Consider the following 21,845-nt stretch of genomic DNA (forward strand, 5'->3'; position numbering starts at 1 on the left):
TCAATTGTGATTTTAAACCTCATATTTTTGAGCAACTAAGAATTCTGATGTGAAGCACCAGTGCCCCATTAGATCAGGAGATCTTAACTACTTGATCCAAGCAGGACTCATGGTTTCCACAGAATAGGATATAAAATTCATAACATCATATAGACATATGCAAAGGTCCTTTTGCAATCTCAGTAAAGGTCTGTTTACCTATCATTCTGTAAACCACATCCAAATTCTTCCACAAAATATTTGGAAGAATGCATTGTTTTCACAGATCATATTAGTGGTCCTCAGGTTGAATTCAGAGGCAAAAATTTGTGAGGCTTCCTTTACCTTCTATACCAGATGCCCTTTTTTATCTCTGATTTTTCACCTTAGGGTCTTGTTTCTTTGTCTGGGCCTTTCAACACACTAATTGTAATAATTACATATCACAAGTAGCAAACAAGATAGGCACATATGACCAGATCCATCCTTTTCTTGGCTAAGATACCATATTCATGAAGCTTTTGCATGGGATGGCCTACAAATACTACCTTTGTAATTTCAGCTTCCTGAGTAGCTAAGATTCCACACGAGGGACTGTAATTGCTCATTTTTAATTGCTGATTTTAAACTAAAAGAAGGAAAAGGTATTTTACCAATTCAGTGAGCAGCAAGTCCCTTAAATTTTGAGCTCCAGCAAAAGTATTAGCCAAATGATAATAACAAAAGTGATAAAATCAAAAATAAAATGTTATCATCAGGGCTACTTTGAATGTGGTATGTTGGTTCATGAGTTTTAATGACAGCTATATGACAGGCCTAGGTAGAAGGGACTCCGGTCCATGAACCATCCTTTATCGGAAAGCATCCAGTTTGTAAAAATGGGAGAATGAACTATATCCAAATAGCTGGTGTTTGTGTATGTGTGTGTGTATGGTACAAGTAGAAAGGCCAAGGGCCTCCTAATCCCCCTATTTTTTTCTTCTTTACTAGGCCTCAGTAGATAAGCAGATGGGTGAACAGTGTGAGGGGAGGGGATAAGCTAGCAACCTAGCTAAATCTGGCAATGTGAAGTCCACTGTCCTTATCTTGTAAATGGAATCCTGGCCAGGATTTAAGAATTCTCTTTGAACAATTAAAATTGTTGAAGGTACAGGAAGCCTGAGGTGAAGCACTAAATGAAACCTCTTATTCGCAGAGAGAGATTTCTTCAGAACAGCCCACAGGGCTCATGCTTTGATTCCTAGCTTTTTAGATTCCTAGGAGCTCTCGTTGGCTTCAACTCAGTCCCTGAGTTGAAGACCTCATATTGGCACAAAAACATTTCTTCATGAAAGTGTGAAAATAGAGCCCTTCATGTAACAAAACAGCTGTGGACATATGTAGAATGACTGGCTTATATAGGATATGGAGTCTTGGTCTTGGTTTACTAATTAAGCACTTTCTGATGTTACAGACATTTTTTCTGAATGCCTCATGGATATCTTTAATTACATAACTATACAGTGGCATCTACCTTGGCTCTAGAAATTCTAAATTTAGGTCAACCTTTGTGTTTCTGTAAAAGAAGACAGTACATTTGGAAGATGGAATTATTATGGAAGATGGAATACTGCAGTGTTTATTACACAGCTAGCAGTCTGCAAGCAGCCTGTTGTAACAAGGACTTGCAGTCCACAAACAGACAGCTTGCTAACAGGACAGAAAGGAAAAAAAAAAAAGAATTAAAAAAACACCAAGAAACCAATCAGCAGGAAAAGAGTGCTGAATTGGCACACTATGATGACCAGAGACAAGCCAGGAGACAGGACACAGGACATGATCACAGAGACATGTACCATAGCATCTAGTGCCACTGCTGGTCCAGCCTAAATAGGGCCTAAGCAGGAGGGAGGTCTACAGGAAATTCCAGTCCAAGTCACTGGACTAAGAGATTGAGTAACATATCAACCAAATTCTCACCCCTGCTTTCAGGGAACCAGCGACACCTATCAGTTGGGTGGCAAGTGATGAAGGGGGTATTCCTTGCCCCTGCATGAAGACAAGATGCCAGACCCCACCATCCACCATGTGCCCAATAGGGCACCAGACACACCTGACCTCCTTACTTAATATTCTTGAAATATTAAGTCAATTTATAAAATGTTACAGCCTCCTTATAATTTTGTGAACAGTTCAAGAATTAACTTTTGTAAAAGCCATTTTTCGTGAGCCCCACCTCTGAAACAATAATTCTCACATTCACCAAAAATTAAACATTCTTCTTTTGAAAAGTTTATTTCTTCCTTCTTCCCCATTCCTTCCCTTCCTCTTTCCCTCTCTCACATCATTCCTTCCTTCCTTCCTTCCTTCCTTCTTTCTTTCCTTCCTTCTTTCCTTCCTTCCTCTCAGGGCCTAGAAGTGATGCTGTAACTCAAGTGGCAGATGGTTTTATTCTTTTGTTAACTTCAATTTTTGTGAGAGGTTGATCAATATCTTTGTGTGCTCAATTATTTCCCCTGATGTCCTATCCACTTTGGCCCTCTATGAGATAACACAGGTGCGACACATCATCCACACTGGTGTTTTGTAATAGCTTGCTCAGCAGAACAACTATATAGGCTAAGAGTGAATCAATCACAAGTTGCTCATCACCAATGATTAATTAAAGAAAAGAGCAAGCACTGAAGACACTTTGGGGTTCTCCCCCAAGGCACAATGCAGATTCTAGGCTTTATTAATCTATCATATTTTTAAATATATATTTTATTGTAAACATACTGTACAGATTGGTTATACCATTATGAGTTAGGTCATGAATACATTTCCTTTTGAGCATTGTTACCCCTATGAGAAAAACTTTACTACTATGTATGTACTGCAATAAGGACTAATATCTTCCTTTAGATCTTCCATTCAAAAACTGAACTGGAATAAGTAAGTCATTTGTACTATAACGCATGGATCACACATACAGAGGGAGACTTAAGGGAGCAGTAGAAATATGGTTGTTCTCATGTTCTTGCCTCCAATCCTAACAGTATTTACTCATCTATTGTTCCCATAAGCATGTTGGAGATGATCTGAATCCAGTCCCAAAGGGCTAGAACTCATATTTCTAAGAGGAGTTTACAAATTACCTTGACACACCATTCCTTAGTATAAAAGACACAAGTGAATTATTTCAATTTCTTAATGATTTGTCGAGACTGGTTGTTTCTACATGCTTTGGATAATATTGAAGGACACCATCCACACTCAACATAATGACAAATGTTGGCTCAAAGAGAGCTGAAGAGTGAAGAATGGTTTCCCATCACCCCTAACTTACCTCTGCCATGAAGAATTTCTCTGTATAATTTACAGAGGTTTTCTGACAAAGATTTTCCTACATTGGGTTTCTTTCCTGGGTGAATATTTTAATAATTGCTGAAGGTTGGCTTCAGGTTGAAAGACTTCCTCTCATGTTTATATTTACAGAAATTCTGTCATGTGTCCAGGTCTTTGATACCTGTACAGATGTGACTTCTGGCAAAATGTTTTCTATACTCATAATTTCTCTCCTGTGTATGATCTCACATATGATGAGGACTCAGTTCTGATTGAAAGTCATTTCACATATGTTGTATTCACTACTTTCTTTTCTCCTATGTGAGTCAGTTCTCTCATAAACACTGAGATATTCCTTTCAGGTCAAAGACCTTCCACATTAGTAATATTTTTGAGATTTCTCTGCTGTGTGTTATATGAACTTGGATCTATGAATACTTAGTAAAGGACTATCCACATTTGATATATTTGTATTTTCTCATCTGTGTCTGTTCTCTGATGGAAACTGAGTTAGGACTTTTTCTTGAAAACCTTTCCATATTTTCCTACATATGATTTCTCTCCTCTTTGTGTGTGAGAGTATGTGTCTGTGTTTCTGTGTGTTTTGGGTGTTCTGTGATATACTCTGAGCTGTGTCTTGTAGTTGGAGGACTCCACATCAGCTATATCATAAGGTCTCTATGTTGTATTGGTTCTGTATTGCAATTTCAATTTTCTTACAGATCAAAGACTTTCCCCATTTGGTACAATCCTAAGTTATTTCATTTGTGTGAATCAACTTATGTGTGTTAAGCTGTGAACTCCAGGTCTTTCTACACTGGTTGCATTCATAAGGTTTCTCTCCTTGTGTTCTGTGATGGATGTTAAGGTTTGCCTTCCAGATGAAAGAATTTCCATGCCGACTACATACATAACATTTCTCTCTGGTGGGATTTTTTCTGATGGACATAAAGGTGTATGTTCTGGGTGAAAGAATTTCCACATAGGTTACATTCATAAAATTTCTCTCCTGTGTGTGCTCTCTGGTGGAAAGTAAGGTGTAGCTTCTAGCTGAAAATCTTTCCACACATATGACATTCATAAGGTTTCTTTCATGTGTGTTTTCTGATGGACAGTGAAGTTTTACTTCCAGGTGAAAGCCTTTCCACAAATGTTACATTAATAAGGTTTCTCTCTTGTGTGTGTTGTCTGGTGGCAAGTAAGGTATGACTTCTTGGTGAAAGACTTTCCATACGTGTTACATTCATAAGGTTTCTCTCCTGTGTGTGTGTTCTCTGGTGGCGAGTAAGCTTTGATTTCTGGATGAAACACTTTCCACACAGGTTACATTCATAAGGTCTCTCCTGTGTGTGTTCTGTGGTGGGCAGTAAGGTTACCCTTTTGCATGAAAGATTTTCCACACACATTACATTCATGAAGTTTCTCTCCTGTGTGTATTCTCTGGTGGCTAGTAAGATATGCCTTGCAGGTGAAAGACTTTCCACAAATGTTACATTCAAAAGGATACTCTTTTGTGTGTGTTCTCTGGTGAACAGTAAGCTTTGATTTCTTGGTGAAAGACTTTCCACACACATTACATTCATAAGGTTTCTTTCCCATATGTGTTATCTGATGGACAGTGAGGGTTGACTTCCAGGTAAAGGACTTTCCACACAAGTTACATTCATAAATTTTCTCTCCTGTGTGTGTTCTCTGGTGGGTAGAAAGATATTCCTTGAGGGTGAAAAACTTTCCACAAATCTTACATTCAAAAGGTTTCTCTTTTGTGTGTGTTCTCTGGTGGACAGTAAGCTTTGATTTCTGGGTGAAACACTTTCCACACAGGTTACATTCATAAGGTCTCTCTCCTGTGTGTGTTCTGTGGTGGACAGTAAGCTTTGATTTCTTGGTAAAAGACTTTCCACACATGTTACATTCATAAGGTTTCTCTCTAGTATGTGTTCTCTGGTGGACAGTAAGGTATGCCATCCTGGCGAAAGACTTTCCACACATGTTACATTCATAAGGTTTCTCTCCTTTGTGTGTTCTCTGGTGGCTAGTAAGATATGCCTTGCAGGTGAAAGATTTTCCACAAATGTTGCATTGAAAAGGTTTTTCTTTTGTGTGTGTTCTCTGGTGGACAGTAAGCTTTGATTTCTTGGTGAAAGACTTTCCACACACATTACATTCATAAGGTTTCTTTCCCATGTGTGTTATCTGATGGACAGTGAGGGTTGACTTCCTGGTAAAGGACTTTCCACACAAGTTACATTCATAAAATTTCTCTCCTGTGTGTGTTCTCTGGTGGGTAGAAAGATATTCCTTGTGGGTGAAAAACTTTCCGCAAATCTTACATTCAAAAGGTTTCTCTTTTGTGTGTGTTCTCTGGTGGACAGTAAGATTTGATTTCTGGGTGAAACACTTTCCACACAGGTTACATTCATAAGGTCTCTCTCCTGTGTGTGTTCTGTGGTGGACAGTAAGGTTTGATTTTTTGGTAAAAGACTTTCCACACATGTTACATTCATAAGGTTTCTCTCCTTTGTGTGTTCTCTGGTGGCTAGTAAGATATGCCTTGCAGGAGAAAGGCATTCCACAAATGTTACATTCAAAAGGTTTCTCTTTTGTGTGTGTTCTCAGGTGAACAGTAAGCTTTGATTTCTGGATGAAATACTTTCCACACACGTTACATTCAAAAGGTTTCTTTCCTGTGTGTGTTATCTGATGGACAGTGAGAGTTGACTTCCAGGAGAAAGACTTTCCACCTAAGTTACATTCATAAATTTTCTTTCCAGTGTGTGTTCTCTGGTGTCTAGTAAGATATGCCTTGCAGGTGAAAGATTTTTCACAAATGTTGCATTGAAAATGTTTCTCTTTTGTGTGTGTTCTCTGGTGGACAGTAAGCTTTGATTTCTTGGTGAAAGACTTTCGACACACGTTACATTCATGAGGTTTCTCTCTTGTGTGTGTTCTCTGAGGGACAACAGTGTGTGACTTTTCACATTGTTTATATTCTTCAACTACAGAAGACACATGAGGACTATAGGCAGCACACATCTTACCAGGTTCACTGAAAACACCCATTTTCTGACACCCAGTGACCTTTTCTATCCTCATCCCTAAGGAGTTCCCATTATTCTTAATCAATTCTGACTTCTGTATGGAGCTCAAATGAAAACTTTTTATAAGTCTCACTTTTTCCTTCCCTGGGTTAGTTTCATGACTGCTACTTCAGAGAGATATTTATTGTGACTTTCCTGACAGGTGCTAATCACATCCTCCATTTCTGGGACATCTAAAATGAATAATAGAAAAATAGACAAAAACATAAATGAATCCCACAAATTCCTTACGATAACGATATTTCCTCACATTTTCTTACTAGATTTTCAAATATCAAAACATTGCTTTATGCAGAATATATACATTTCTCTGCAATGTAGTAATTAAGAAAGTAGTACTGACATTTTACAGTGCAAAATAATGTTTTTCTGTATTTTAGATTATTATATGTTTTCCCAGGAAATATTTCCTGAAATTATTCATCTCCATACTCTTAATGCTTCCATTCTGAATCACCCTCTATGCCCAGCACCACTGATAAGAAATTGTCCCCATCAGAGGATAGCAGCCCTAGCATACTCCTATTTTCCTCCTACCTGCATAATACTAGTTTAAAAGAAAATGAGATCTCCTTTCTACATTTCTTATTCTCTTTTTCTCTTTATGAATGACTTCTCTACAGAAAAAGGGAATTGCTAACACTGCCTACACTGGCACACCAAATTCAGTGTGTCTCCATGTGAATTCTGGATTGACAATTCCTTGAGACAAAGGATCACCTAGTTCTCTGCCACACATGACTCAGAGGCACTAGGAATACTATTGCTCCATACCGCTCAATATAAACAGACCCACTGGGCTCTGGATCCATCATCACTATTCAAGATGCTTTAACCAACCTGTAAAATTCTTGTCTGAGGTTTCTCTTATCCATGGTTCTGCACCTTCCTCCAGCTTCACAATCAATTCAGGTTTAGGAACACAGTGCCCTGTGAATAAGAAATAGTGGAGAACAATTGCTCTTGCTGGGTCATCATTAATGTAAGGTCGCAGACATCCTGTTCACAAGGTTGCTCCTAAATCTGGTTTCTCAATTGTTTTTGTGGGGGGCCATCGAGTTGTGGGGCGTGAACTCTGGGCCTGGGAGCTGTCTCTCTGCTCTTAAGCACAAGTCTAGCACTCTATCACTTGAGCCACAACACCAATTCTAGCTTTATTTCCCTGCTTATGTGGTGCTGAGATATCGAACACAGGGCCTCAAGTATGCAAGGGAATTTGTCTATCCCTGAGCCATCTTCCCAGCCCATGGTTTCTCTATTCTTAATAACTCCATGGTGGAGTTGCCCCCAGCTTTGAGTTTATTGTGGCATTGTGTGGCTTGAACTCAGCTCTTTTGCTCAAAGCTAGCATTCTACTAGTTTGAGTCTTGCCTATGATTCTACTTTTTGAATGGTTAATTGGAGATAAGAGTTTCATGGTCACTTTTCCACAGTTCCTGGCTTCAAACCAAAATCTTCAGATTTCAGCCTCCAGAGTATCTAGAATTCCAATCTTGATGCACTAAACTCTGTGTCAAGTTTGGCTTACAAATACACACTTTCACCTACTGATTTCCAGATCATACTGTCAGTAGTAATGTATATTTTATCTAGACTGTAGATCCACCTATAATAATTACCCCAAGTCTGGGAAGTCAGTCTCCTATTATTGGATCATAGTTTAGAACTTTTGTCCAAAATTGATTAGAAATCTTAAAGACTGAAAATAAAATTAGCTCTTGAGTTACATATAATGAAGTTGAAGTTTCCCTTACAAAGAAATGACACTTCCCATGGACTGGAATCTTTTTTAGTGTTTTTTTTTTTGTTTGTTTGTTTTTAGAAAATGTTATGGTTCAAAGGCTTACAACTTTAATCCTTCATTGACGAGATGAGATCTGAAGTGGCAGGCTTGAAACCAACCTGGGCAAGGAAACCCAGAATATACCCTAAAACAAAAGCCAAAATGGAGTTGTGGTTCATGCAGTAGTGCAAAGGCAAACAACACCAAGCTCCCAGACCTCAATTTGGCTGGCTTTTATACTAGCAGTTTTTAGCTGGGAATGGACTGGAATCTTATACGTAGATAACATAAACAGTCAAATGTCTACTAAAATAAAAGCACTTGATCTTCCAAGAAAAAGTGACCTTTGCTCACCCAAGGACATTAGGTTGCTATAGGTCTCCAGCATTACATCTCTGTGAAGGGTCCGCTGACCAGGATCCAGATCCTGCCACTCCTTCCATGTAAAGTACACAGCCACATCATCAAATGACATCAGCTTCTGTAATGGCACATTTCCATCAAGAAATTAGACCTAGGTCATGAGAATTCCAATCAGGAATTTCATTATGCTGCAGGTATGCTTTTGTCTTACATTAAATGTTTGCAGCTTGCTGTGTTATCTATTCACTGGGAAAATTAAATAGCAAATTAGAAATATTCGACAATATATAAACCTGGTCATTAAAACACACAGATTGGCAGGGCACTGGTGGCTTATCCTCCTAGCTATTGAGGAGGCTGAGGTCTGAGGATCTAGGTTCAAGGCCAGCCCAGGCAGGAAAGTCCATGAGACACTTATCTCCAATAAACCACCAGAAAACTGAAAGTAGCACTGTCACTCAAGTGGTAGAGCACTCACTTTGACCTGAAGAGCTGAGGGACAAGAACCAGGCCCAGAATTCAAGCCCCAAGACCAATAAAAAATTACAGTTTCCCTATTGCATGCAAACACATTTCTGCTGCTAGCAATAGAGACAAGATAAAAACTCTAAGGAGACAATAATCTGGCATGACAACAATAAGTCTAAGGAGGTGTCTGAAAAATTATATTATCATTTTTTGATAAAATTTTAGTACATATAAGGGTAACAATGAATTAAACAAATATTTTTTCTGCATTTACATATACTGCTTCACCCTAAATCCTATTTTGACTTTCTATTAACAGGTACTCTCATAAGCAAGCAGAACACATTCAGGATATGACATGAAATACAGAACATAGAATATTACTAGACCTATGAGAAGCAGTGTCCACATGAATATTCAAAAATACTAACAGTACTCCAGAAAGTAGCTAATGATTTATTTTGCCCATATATGATTTAATTGAGTTCACACATAAAAATACCCTAGGTTAACCATGTTTGGTTTAAATACTAAATATTGAAAAGTGGTCACAGATACCCTGATATTTCCATCCTATGTAAAAAAGAACTGCTACCATGAAGTTTTGTAAACTTTGCCTACATTCTACAATACAAAATATATGTGGAAGGGGAATACAATATTCTTTACAATATTTTCATTTTAATAGACTTCATGGAAGGTGAAGGAAAATATATAGAAGCTCAAGGAATACTAAATATGACAAAAATGATGAATATGAACAAATGCTCCAATGTGTCACATATTTCTGAGTCATTTCTCCAGTAGATCCCTAAGGATATATTTCCACTTGTGTTAGTTAATCGCAAAATTTCTCAGAGATCCAAATCAATTCCTGAGAAATCATCCGTGAGATTTTGCAACAAGTGATATTTCTAATAAAGAACACCTTGTCACTGTATTTTTTTTTTTATCAAAACCAGTTCCTATCATATACTGGCAGTGAATTAAAATATTCAAAAGTAGTGGGAAGGAAAGACAAAACAAATACCACATCAAATGAAGTTAGACCAAAGATAACCGAATCAGGAGAAAACTGATTTTCTTGTAGTGTATAAGTTGGGCGAAGGAAATACTTTTCTGTGGGGAACTCTGAAGTTGAGCTGAAGGGGGAAAAGGTTTGAGAGGTTGGAATTCCAGCCTGACCGCAATGAGAACATTGAGAGCTGGCCACAGAAGGGTTAAAAGAGAATTCTGGAGAGGGTTAAGAGACTGGAGGGCAGGCCTTTTCCTTACTGTTGGAAAGATAGAAAGATAGCATCTGAAACTGAGCTGCTGTTCACCTTCAAGGCTAGGTAAGGTGAACTTCATGTAGGCATTTTATCTGGGAGCCAGTCTTCTGTCTCAGGACATTAGGAAACATGTTTTCCTCACAACCTGTTGTGGCTCTGATTGTACTACTAAAATAGATACGTCATTTTTGCATGTTATCAATGGTAATCTTCCCTGTGTGCACTCAAGGAACTATGCTTGCTTGCTGGCACCAAGGGACCAAGTGCCAGAGAGCCTTCCGAACCCTGGTTTTCCCTAAGTCTATCTGTTTATGTTTTTGTGATTTTCTAATTTTGTTTCTGGAATCCTGTAGAACTCTCTAGGGAACAATTTTCCTATACAATGGGTAAGGAAAATGTCAAACCTAAGAGCCATGTCAGCAAAGTAAAACTGATCACTAAGAAAAAATAGTTCCCAGATAGATCATTTGATGAAAAGAAACAACTGAGACACATATGGAGGAAAGAGGGAATGAGAAAAGTAAGAAAAAATTGATAGAAAGATAGATACAAAGAGAGAGAAAGAGAAAAATAACCAACACTAGTGAGTAGAAAATCAAAAATAGAGAGAGAAAATAGAGTAAAGAAATTTTGTGAGGATACTTTAGAAAACAAACAGGAATTTGTAGAAAGACCATAAAGTTTAGCAACAAATATATCCTAAGTTTCAAGTAAGACGAAGACCATGAAGTCGACCAAGTACTATATATGGAGAGTAATTTAAGTACATATAGGCTAATCACTCCATAACAACACATGAATGTGTGTCTGTCCATAACACTATTTCAGCAATTCCAAGAAAATTTCATTGAAATAGTTTAACATTGCTCATGAGGATGTGATCTGTTTGCAAGCTATCCACCTTTCATGAGAAGAAACCTGCTCAGTGTCATTACATCAAATAACAGATTTGATTACATTTTATGAGAAGATGAAACCTAGACATTCTGAAGCCAATCTGCATTCAACTTAGAAAGAATATAACCATTTAATCTGCTAAACCTACAAGCAATCTTAATCTGATAATCTATAAGCCATATGAATATGTTCCTGAGGCTGAATCTGTGTGGTTGGAATTGTTTTAAATTCTTGAACATCTTTAGGTTCATATAATGGAATAAAACAAAATGAGAAATAAAAAAAACAACTCACCAGAGATCCATTCATTTTGTCTTGCTGCTGACAATGAGCAGAAGATTCTGGAAGCATGGCTGGGATACAAGACAAATGACGAATTCAGAAATGAATCTGTGAGACTTTCGGCCCAGAATTTCCTCTTGCAACATAATACATGGGCTGGAAAACGGCAAAGAGTTCTTATAAGAGAAGAATCTTTAATGTCTCAGGCAGAGGATTAAAGTCTACAATAAATACAAATCCAGTCCATTTCCTGGTAGATAGATATTATTAAACCAACTAATTTCTGTTCATGTACATACTACATTTATAAAATTGAATGTTCCTACAAAAAATATTGAATAACTGAAAGCAAAAACATATCACATTTCCACTGAAACTATTTTTACTGAATATACTTCGGGATGTAGGAACTGCTTTTTTTAATGCAAAGGTATCCTAGGAATCCATTGGAATTTGTTTTCTACCTCATTCATTTACATATTTAAACATCATGGAAAGCATATATGATGTAACTCAGTAGTTTTCACCCAAAGTTACAGAGGAAACTATGTACAGAATATATTTCTTGTGTTATACTATTTCAATAATGGTTGTCCAATGGTACATTTCACTGTATCCATTGCAAACATATGCAATGATTTGCAATTTGCCATTTAACATGCTTTGGCCAAAGGAACATGAGTAAAGATGAGGTAAACCCAGGTTTGAGAAGTCCCTAATGTTCATTTTCCTAAACAGTCATGGGAAGATCCTTGGCCATCCTAAAGATACAACATAAAATACTCCATATAGGAGTGACACACCTGAAGATAATCATCACCTACAAAGCATACAACCTTGAGTAAAACATGTTACCTCAAGTTTTCTTCTGTGATTTTTCATTTAAGGCCAAATGTCCCCGACCAACACTTTCTGAAATACGAGGCACAGCCAACACATTAGAGCTAGCATTAACAAATCCATAGATGGGACATTTAAGATAAGTTTCAATGAATACATACTAAAAATTATAGTGGTAACCCAGGCTGAATAAATTAGTAAGAAGAGGATTAGGGATTACTACATGAATAGATATTTTCAGTCATAACAATTACCCCACCTTCCCAAACCACAGCCTCAGGTACCCTCTGATAACTAGCCTCTGGGTTATTCCTCAAGCCAGCTCATCACGACTCCTAGAAATTAGCTTAAATCTTGCAACAACACAAAGTGAGAGTGGTGTAGGAAAGAGTACCACGTGAATCTGGTGCTTAGGGAAGTAGCAACAATTTTTGCATAAGGCAAGGGAAGCTAGCAGCATCTTCCCCTGCCTGTGCTTTTCTGCTTCTTCCCTTTTGGGCTTCTCAGAATTGAAAAGGTCTGTCCATTTAGGATGGAGATTCTTATTCATAGGGTGCTCTGCTTCAAACATTGCTAGGCTTCATTCCTAAAAATACAGGACCAACACTCAATACTCCAATATCCCATATACAACTGTCTCTAGAAACAGGATGGTGAACAAACATCTGTGAACTCAAGCCAGGAGATTAAAACCTCAAGCCAAAAAGATTAAAATATCTCTAGGAGAAACAACACAGAAGCCCTAAATACAACTTCCATGTAAGAGGACTCAAGGCAGGCATACATCTCACAATTTCACTAGAATTCTTCCTGTACTCCTCTCCCACCTGGGCAAAGCAAATAAAGTCACATGCATTAATAGAAGAATCCCTTGGTCTTGGAGTACAAATGCACAGCTCTTGGGCTCTCCTTGTCTTCAGAATCACCCAGCTTGCTCTCAGACATTTGGGAACCAGGTTCTTGCAGCTTCTGGCCCAGAAGCTAATGGCAGCACAAACTCCTGAACCTCAAGCAAATTATCAACCCCAGACTGGAGAAAAGCATGGAGGGGAAAACCGGTGCTTTGGCTCAAGTATAAAGCTCTCCTCTTGAGCTGACGAGCTCAGGAACATTGCTTGCAGGCCCAGAGTTCAAGCCCCACCAATGACCAAAAAAAACAGAACCAGAAAAAGAAACCAGCGGAGGATAGACTCCAGCAGCAATCCCACAGTTCCTACCTAACATCAGTTCCAAAGCTTGAGATTCCTTCAAGTTACAGCTCCCAAGCTCCACTGCGCAGAGCTGGGCGCCTGCCTCCTGGCTCCCACCTATGGAAGGCGAACTTTACTTCAGGGCACTTCCAGCAGCAAGCAAAGGGAAAGAATCCAGAAGGGTCCGACTTAATATGCCCAAGGGGGGCGGGGAGACGCATGCCCAAAAAGATCTCTGCTCCACTTCCGCCCTCCAAAAACAAAAACAACTCAGGACTTTCAAACCGAAAGCCCTCCAAGGAGACTACAATTCCCATGATGCTCGGCGCCACCTTGCTTCACCTCTGGTCAGAAGAGTGCTTGGATGCATTGGGACTTTTCTCTCCCTGCTGTGGGAGCTAAGGTGAGTTTCTTCTTCAAAACCACTGTTTCCTTTGTAAAATATTGTAAGACCAACCAGAAAATGGATATATATGGGGAGAATTGGATGCATTGACTTTTTGGTACTTAGTTCTAATAATGAAATTGAGGTTATGAGACTGTTTCTCATACCTTTCTTTTTGTTCTATGCCTGTGTTCTGCTGAGTGTAAATTATATCTCTGTTTTGCTTTACATTGTTTAATACCTCCCCTCTCATCTTACAAACGTACTCATAGACACTGAATTTATAACGGGTCATTTTCCATTAGTGTAATTTTACACACTGGCATAGAATAAGAAGATGGTTATGTGGATATGCATCATAATCCTTGTGTTGATTTAAATTTTGCAAAATCAAACAATTACTTTTTCCAGAAAATCCCCAATCTATCTATTAAATGAAAATGAGTTTTTGGCTGTTTCTGAATTTTGCTTTTCATTTAAAGGTTTTATGTCTTTTTGCTGTTGGTCCTGAGGCTTCAACTCAGAGCTTGGTCACTGTCTGTGAGCATTTGCTGTGCTCTACTTGGATTTCCTTTAATAATTTCTTCAGGTAACTAGTGAAAAGTTTCCTCACAGGGATTCTTAAGAGCATGGCACATTTCCCTGATTTTCCTACAATGAGAGTGGTTTGGGGGTCAGATTGAATGCAGGTGAGTAGAAGAGTGAAGTTTAGGCTAGGCTATGTTGATGTGAATCTTAATCATTTACAAACCAGTCTGCTTCTGTCTTCTCATTTTGCATGTGAAAATCTCTAGAATTCTTACCTCTTCTCTGATCCTAAAACTTCCTCTCAGTAGCTTTAGGCTACATATCTAGGGGACCTCTGACTTGTCTTCTCAGACCTTATCCATTAAGCTGTGGAATAAATCTTTGCCTTCTGCCACAGTCGTACAGAGCACAAGTAAGACTTCTGTGGGCCAACGGGATAATAATTAAGGAGACAGAGAGATGGCTGATGGCACAATTCTGCTATATTTCTCAAATGCTTGTGTAATATTGGTCTACGCCCACTGTGCCAAAAAGTGCAAACAGCACACACCTTTCCTCATTCTACTTCAATCTATCTTTTCCACCAAAGCCTCCCTTCACTTAAAGCCCCAGGCCAAACAGCTAGAACACACACTTCCTCAAACCAAGAAAGGGCAAGGACTTGCAACCCTGAGGGTGGGAGTCAAAGGCCCTGAAGCCTTTGTTCACAGTTTGCCTGCTCCTGGCAGGCACCCCAAGGTCTGCAACAGTCTCCCTCTCTCATATTCAGAGATCCTATACTTGTCTCTTAAATATTTATTGTGATTTTTGGTGATCCTTTACATACAATATAATTGAGATAGTTTGGATTGGAAAGTTTCATGCCTGGTTTTAGGTCTCCAGTGTATAGGTTTTCTATATCTCCTTTTTGGACCTGAATTATTCCTCATGAAAATGGAACTCAAAGGGCATATTTGGATTTATAGACTTCAACTTAAAAGCACCTCTAATAATATAAAGAAAAATTAATTTCATTCTATAAAAGTAAATTCCTGAGAGGCAAGGAGAAAAGGATCAGAAAGAATTGGAGTACTTCCAAGACTACATGTGAAGTGTAGTTTTCATTGTTCAAGCCTGTATTTCTGATGCATTTACTTATATTTTTATCCTTTTTCTTTTTTTTGGTCGTTCATGGCACTTGTACTCTGAACCTGGGAACCATCTCTGAGCTCAAGTACTCTACCATGTGAGCCACAACACACTTCTGGATTTCTAGTGGTCACTGGAGATAAGTGTCTCACACATGTTGGTGGCCAGGCTGACTTTGAACTGGGATCCTCAGGTTTCAGCCTATTGAACAGCAAGGATTACAGACATGAGGAACCAGCACCCAACTTGCATTTCTTGTGTTTTATGTCCCAACTCTGGGGCTTGAACTCAGTGCATGGACACTGTCACTGAACTTCTTTTGCTCAAGACTAGCATCCTACTACTTGAGCCACAATTCCACATTTTGCATTCCTGTGTATGAGGTAGTGAGGACTTGAACCAGGGCTTCATGCATGCTAGGTAAGCATACTACCACTGCTTGGGCCAGCCACAACACCAGCAGTGCTCCAGAAAAACAAGGGGATGATAATGGAAGAGACAGAGACGAGGCCAGTGATGAATCTCTCTTTATTTCTGCAATATCCTTAGCTATAGACACTTTCTATATCTGTCCAGTTCTTGCATCACATTGTTCTAGGACTCAATGTGGCAACAACTGCAGATCATATGCATCCTTTCTCATTCTAGTTCAACCTTTGTCCACCAAACTCCTACAGGTAAGGCCCCAGGCCCAGAAGCTCAAAGGAACACTCCCTCCTATGAAAATGGCAAGTACTTGCAGCCCTGAAGTTTGCAGTCCATGGTTGTGGAGCTTTTGCTCACACCTTGACAGTCCTTGCACCTCTGAGTCTGCAACAAATCCTCCTTTTTATTTTGTAAATTGAGCAAATGTCTATCAGCTTGAGCCTAGAAAATGCAGCAGATCATACATCTCAATAAGAATGGAAGAAAAAGGAATACGAAAACAAGAAACAGGAAAATGCCTAAGAAATGGAAAAAGGAGTGCTATTCCCCAGGTTGAATCCCTGCAGATAATGGAGAACTGATGCAGCTAAGTCTGCAGGGTGTGCTACCTATAGGGTGGAGTGACCAATATCAGATTTCTGACCCTGTAGCTGCCTAATGTCTAACCTTAATTTATCAAAGGAGGGCTGGGAAGGTGGCTCAGTGTGGCTCAGTGGTAGAACCCTTGCCTTGCATGCATGAGGTCCTGAGTTCGATTCCTCAGCACCACATAAGCAAAAAGAAAAAAGCAAGAATGGCACTGTCGCTCAAGTGGTAGCCCGCTAGCCTTGCAGCGCCCAGGCCCAGAGTTCAGACCCTATGACCAGATCCTCCCCCCCCAAAAATTATCAAAGGTCCAGATTCCTCAAATATGTCACTGGATATTGGCCCATATCATATTGAGGGATAACACAGGCGTACTAACCATTAGCATGTCACATCATTTTTAACCGGGTCTTTAGCACATCTACTTGATTATCAATATACATCATTGTTGTTTCCAAATCATAAAACATATCACAATCTTATCCAAGCCCACCTGCATCCCAGGGCACCAGAAACATACCAAGCCAAACTATTAACATATTGTGCTGTATATATGGTTTGGATAAGGTTCACAGCAGAAGCAGTAGCACTAGCAAGAACATTTAGGATAGCAAAAATGCTGGCAACCAATATTCCAAAAAATCTGCAGCAATGGCTAAGACCCTATAAACCTCAATAGCAAACAGAGACCCAAACTTATTATACCATAATGTTTATATCAACTGAACAGGCAACATAAGTTAAGGTGATTGCATAGTAATCTCAGAGTATTTATGCAGTTAGTGAGAACACAATTGTTCCTGCTAGAGGCATCAAAAACTACCCCACCCTTGAAAACCATACCTACCTCTACTAACAGCATATATGGATACATAACACAACCTTGCACAGTAAATGATACAAAACCATGAAACAGGACATGTCTCTGATACGGAGGTATGGGATGGAGAGAGACATTAGTCCAAAGGCCTCAGCAGCAGCCAGTTGCAGAGGTTAGGGTGAGCTTTACGAAACAGGCTGACAAACATGGGGGCCAACAAGGTACCACTGATCACGTCACTCCTTGAGCCCAGTTATGGAGTGCATACTGGGAGACTTCTACCAGTACAACAGTAAACAAGATGTGAAATCCACAGGCTCTCCATAATCCACATGCCCTACATGGGGGTGGATCATGGCAACCACAGGAATCTCCGGGCATAGTGGAACCCATGAGGGTTGCACCACATCTCCTGCCAAAGGAATTCTAGAAGTGTTATGCATGAGCTCCATGTTTTCCATTCGTTCACCTTTTCCTCCAGAGGACGTCAGAACCATAATCTATCCCTGAATACCATACTATACTTGAACCTTCTACCTCAGCATCTGGAACAGTCAATCATTGAGATGAATGAAGGAAGAGGATATAATATTTGTATAACAAATAATGAGACTTACTCTGTGATCATTGAACAATTCAAAAATAATGTAGGAAGTAAATTCTATTTCTACTAGTACAATGAACATAATACTTAGAAATGAATGTTTGAAAAATGTACCATTGAACAATGAAAACTATGTAACACAGCTAGTCTAGGAAGCACCCATTTATACCTGGTCCTTATCTCCTTGCCTCTCAGAAACTTATTTTTAACTTTTACAGAAAGAAAGTATTACTTTTCCTTCATATTTTATAGTTGCTCCAAAGTTGATGTCTATATAGCCAAATGTGCCTCAGGATCACCATTTTCATGAGGAATAGCTCAGATCCACTAAAAGAGGCATGGAGAACCCATGCACGGGAGGACTGAATATCATGAATATTTCCTACACAATCCTTCCCAATCATGATGTGGGGAAAGGATCATCAACAATCACAACAAATACTTAAGAGAAAAGCTTGGGATGTGTGATATGAGGGAGGGACGCAAAAGGTTTATTGCACAGTGTAATGGATACAGTTGGGAAAACAAGTCTGAGGACCCATAGCTGGCAGAAACTTCTAGGATCAGAGAACAGTTAGAAAATCAAAACAACAGGATATGCAAAACAGAAAAGTAAAAACAGACTGGTTTGGATCAAGTTATCAAGCTTCACATGAACATAGACCTACCCTGAACTCTATCTCCACCCACATTCACCCTGATCACCCTAGACAACCATTTTTGAAAGAGTCTTGGAAGAGGAGTACCATTTTCTAAGAAACCCCTGGGAGGAAACTTTTCATTAGTTTCCTGAAGCAATTAATAAAAGAAGGGCAAGTGGAGCACAGCAAATGCTCAGAGACAGTGCCCATGCCCTGAGTTCAAGCCACAGGACCAACAACAAAAGGAGGGAAAAAATTATTAAAGGAAAGGCAAATTTCATATGCAAATAACCAAAAACTCCTTAAAATTTCATAGAGGGAATTTGGGAATTGTGTTTTTTTTCATTTTATGGATCTACATTTTGGGGTGTATTTTCTGTTAATAGTGTTTAGTAACACATAAGGCTTTAGGCTTCTGTGGATTTGTCATTATTGGATACTTTAATGCTCTACTTGACTCAGCAATATTTCTTCTCCCATAAGAAGGCTTTATGCTTTTCCAGCCCACCTATCATGTTCGGACCAGGAACTTCTAGGGTAAAATCACACAGGTTCTTTTCTGACTCTCTCATTTGTCTTCTCTCCTAGCCATGGTTCCAGAATCTTTATTCATTGTCAACAGCAAGAAGGAATGGAAGGATCTCTGATGAGATTCTTGTATTTCTCACTGTTCGACATTCCATTTTATGAACCTAAGGGTGTCCAAGATTGAAGAACAGAAAAAAAAATTCAGCTTCAGAAACATGTTTCTAAAAAAACTAAAGATGGCTTGGAGATTTAGCAGATTATCAAAACTTGCCTTCTAAGTTAAGTGCAGGTTTGCTTTAGTTTGTTTCTCATTTTTGAATGTCAGGACAAAGTTGTTCCACTTGTTATGTGATTCAATGACACCTAGGAGGTAACTTCTCATGGAAGTAAAGGTTGGCTAGAAACTGGTCAGACATCACATCCTCATACACAACATTAGACTATCCTAATGAAGTTTTACTGGATTTGCTGAAATAGTGTGTTCAAACATAACTTTGATTGCTGTACAGGCCTGAGTGTGTTATAAGTACTTCAATTGTCTCTGTAAATATTCTTGGACTGCTTTGTGGTATTTGTCTTTCTTGAAACTGAGGCTGTATTTTTGATGGTATTTATAGAAATCTCTGTTTTTCTCTAAGGTACGTACAAGTGTAGAAGTGCTGGACCATATTTCTATGTAATTGTATATTTAGTTCTTTTTAGGACTCTTTGTGCCATCTTTGATACTTTTACATACCTGAGAGAAATGCATCAAGGTTCACATCGTTGTCACCATTTTCCTAGCTTTTGTTGGAGTTTGGAAGGATTTTTGGGGTTTGGTTTAAAACTATGGCCATACTAACATATGTAAAATAGTTATTTTATTGTAATTTTGATTTGGATTATTCTCATGACCATTGATACTACTTTTATATTTTAATCAGCTATTTGTGTATGTCCATTTAGAAACGTCTCTTCAATCTTTTTCCTATTTTAAAATTAGATTTTGTTGTGTGGGGTTACTTGTAGGATTTTCTTTATATTTTATAATTCAGATTTTTTAGGAATCTATTTAAGGACATATGCAAATATTTTCTCCTACCATGCTTTTGCTTCTTCGTTGATAGTTCTTTTCATTATACAAGATTTTGATTATGTGCACTTAATCTTGTTTGTTTGTTTTTTTGGTTTTGTCTTTATTTTTTAATTTTTACTTATGATTTATTTTCTTGGCTTTGTTTTGTTTTCTTTGTTTGGTCAGTTCTGGGGCCTGAACTCTGGGCCTGGCTGCTATCCCACAGCTCTTCAGCTCAAGGCTAGCACTCTACTACTTAAGCCACAGCACCCACTTCCCAATTTTTCTACTTATGTGGTGCTGAGTAATGGAACCCAGGGCCTCATGAATTTGAGGTGAGCATTCTACCACTGAGCCACCATCCCAACCCTTATTCATTAATTTATTTATTGTCAGTCATGGGGCTTGAAATCTGGGTCTGAGCTTGTACCTCAGCCCATCAGTTCAAGCCTAGCACTTTACCACATGGGCCACTGCACCACTTCTGGCTTTCTGGTGTTTCATTGGAGATAAGATTTCACAGGTTTTCCTGCCCAGGCAGGCTTTGAACCATGATCCTCAGATCTGGCTCTCCTGAGTAGTTAGGATTCCAGGTGTGAGCCACCAGAGCCTGGCATTTGTTTGTTTGTCTCTTTGTTGCATGAGTCACTTTTGGTGTCTTACTTAAGATTTACTGTCAAATCTAATGCCATAAGGCTTTCTTCCTCTCCTGTCTTCTCCTCCTCCTTTCCCTTTCCCTCTTTTTCCTTTCTCTCCATTACTCTCTTGTCTCCTCTTCTTCCATCTTTTTCCTGACCTTTGGCTTCCCTTCTCTCCCTCCTCCACTCATTTTCTTTTCTCTTTATGTCTGAGATGAAGACTTGCCAGTTTTCACAACAATTAGGTTTCTAATTTAGAAACACATGTAATACACATACCTCAGACTCCACCATAGCTTTCTACAGCTACTATTGGAGCTTGAACTGCAGGTCTCACAGACAGTCAGCTTCCTCACTCACTGTTGGCACTATCACTTGAGCCTTACCTCTAACCTGTTCATTAGCTTCTTAATTTGAGTTGTCTATCTAGGCTGACTTCCAGACCTCAGTTTCCTCCTTAATAGTTAGGGTAAAATGACAGTCTTGAGACAGAAGTGCTTGTCTTGGTTTTTTTTTATTACCTCAGCATTTAACATTAACACTTAATTGAATACTACAATGAAAGGATTATTGTTACTGGTTTATGTAGAGTTAATATTCAACCTAAACTGAAATAGTTTATCTTGCAAATTGAGTGCTGTATTAGATTTCTAAAAATTGTAACTGTTCTTCTAACTGTGGTAGATTTTCATCACCAAGCAAATTGTTTATGCTGGAGGTATTTTTTTATTATTAATGTAATTTAATATTATTATGGAGGTGATACATAGAGATTAATAAATTCTTTTCATACAGTATATTCCATTCCTTCACTCTCTCCCAATCACTCCCTCCTGTCTCTACTCCTGAGTTGTATACTATATTCTCATCACCCTATTTCCCTCAAATTCTATGGCTCTACCACACCCTCCAGAAGATATTCAAGTGAATACACCATACATAATTCAAAGCACTTTTTATGATTTTACAACTGACCTACGACAGTTGTTCCCTTAAATATTCTATACATTATAGTAATAGCATACATT

General features: G+C 38.7%; 1 protein-coding gene across 1 annotated transcript; it reads right to left on the reverse strand.

Annotated features, from left to right (window-relative positions):
- Positions 1 to 4,614: 4,614 nt before the first annotated feature.
- LOC122123322 (zinc finger protein OZF-like) lies at positions 4,615 to 17,849 on the reverse strand. The gene is made up of 2 exons (XM_042697675.1): positions 17,694 to 17,849; positions 4,615 to 6,021 (listed from the first exon to the last, which is right to left on the reverse strand). The coding sequence occupies exons 1-2, from the start codon at positions 17,847 to 17,849 to the stop codon at positions 4,615 to 4,617; spliced, it is 1,563 nt and encodes a 520-aa protein (XP_042553609.1).
- Positions 17,850 to 21,845: the final 3,996 nt, after the last annotated feature.

This window comes from Dipodomys spectabilis, unplaced genomic scaffold, assembly GCF_019054845.1.
Source record: "Dipodomys spectabilis isolate Male_0828 unplaced genomic scaffold, ASM1905484v1 ptg000227l, whole genome shotgun sequence".
In the NCBI taxonomy this organism is placed as follows: Eukaryota; Metazoa; Chordata; class Mammalia; order Rodentia; family Heteromyidae; genus Dipodomys; species Dipodomys spectabilis.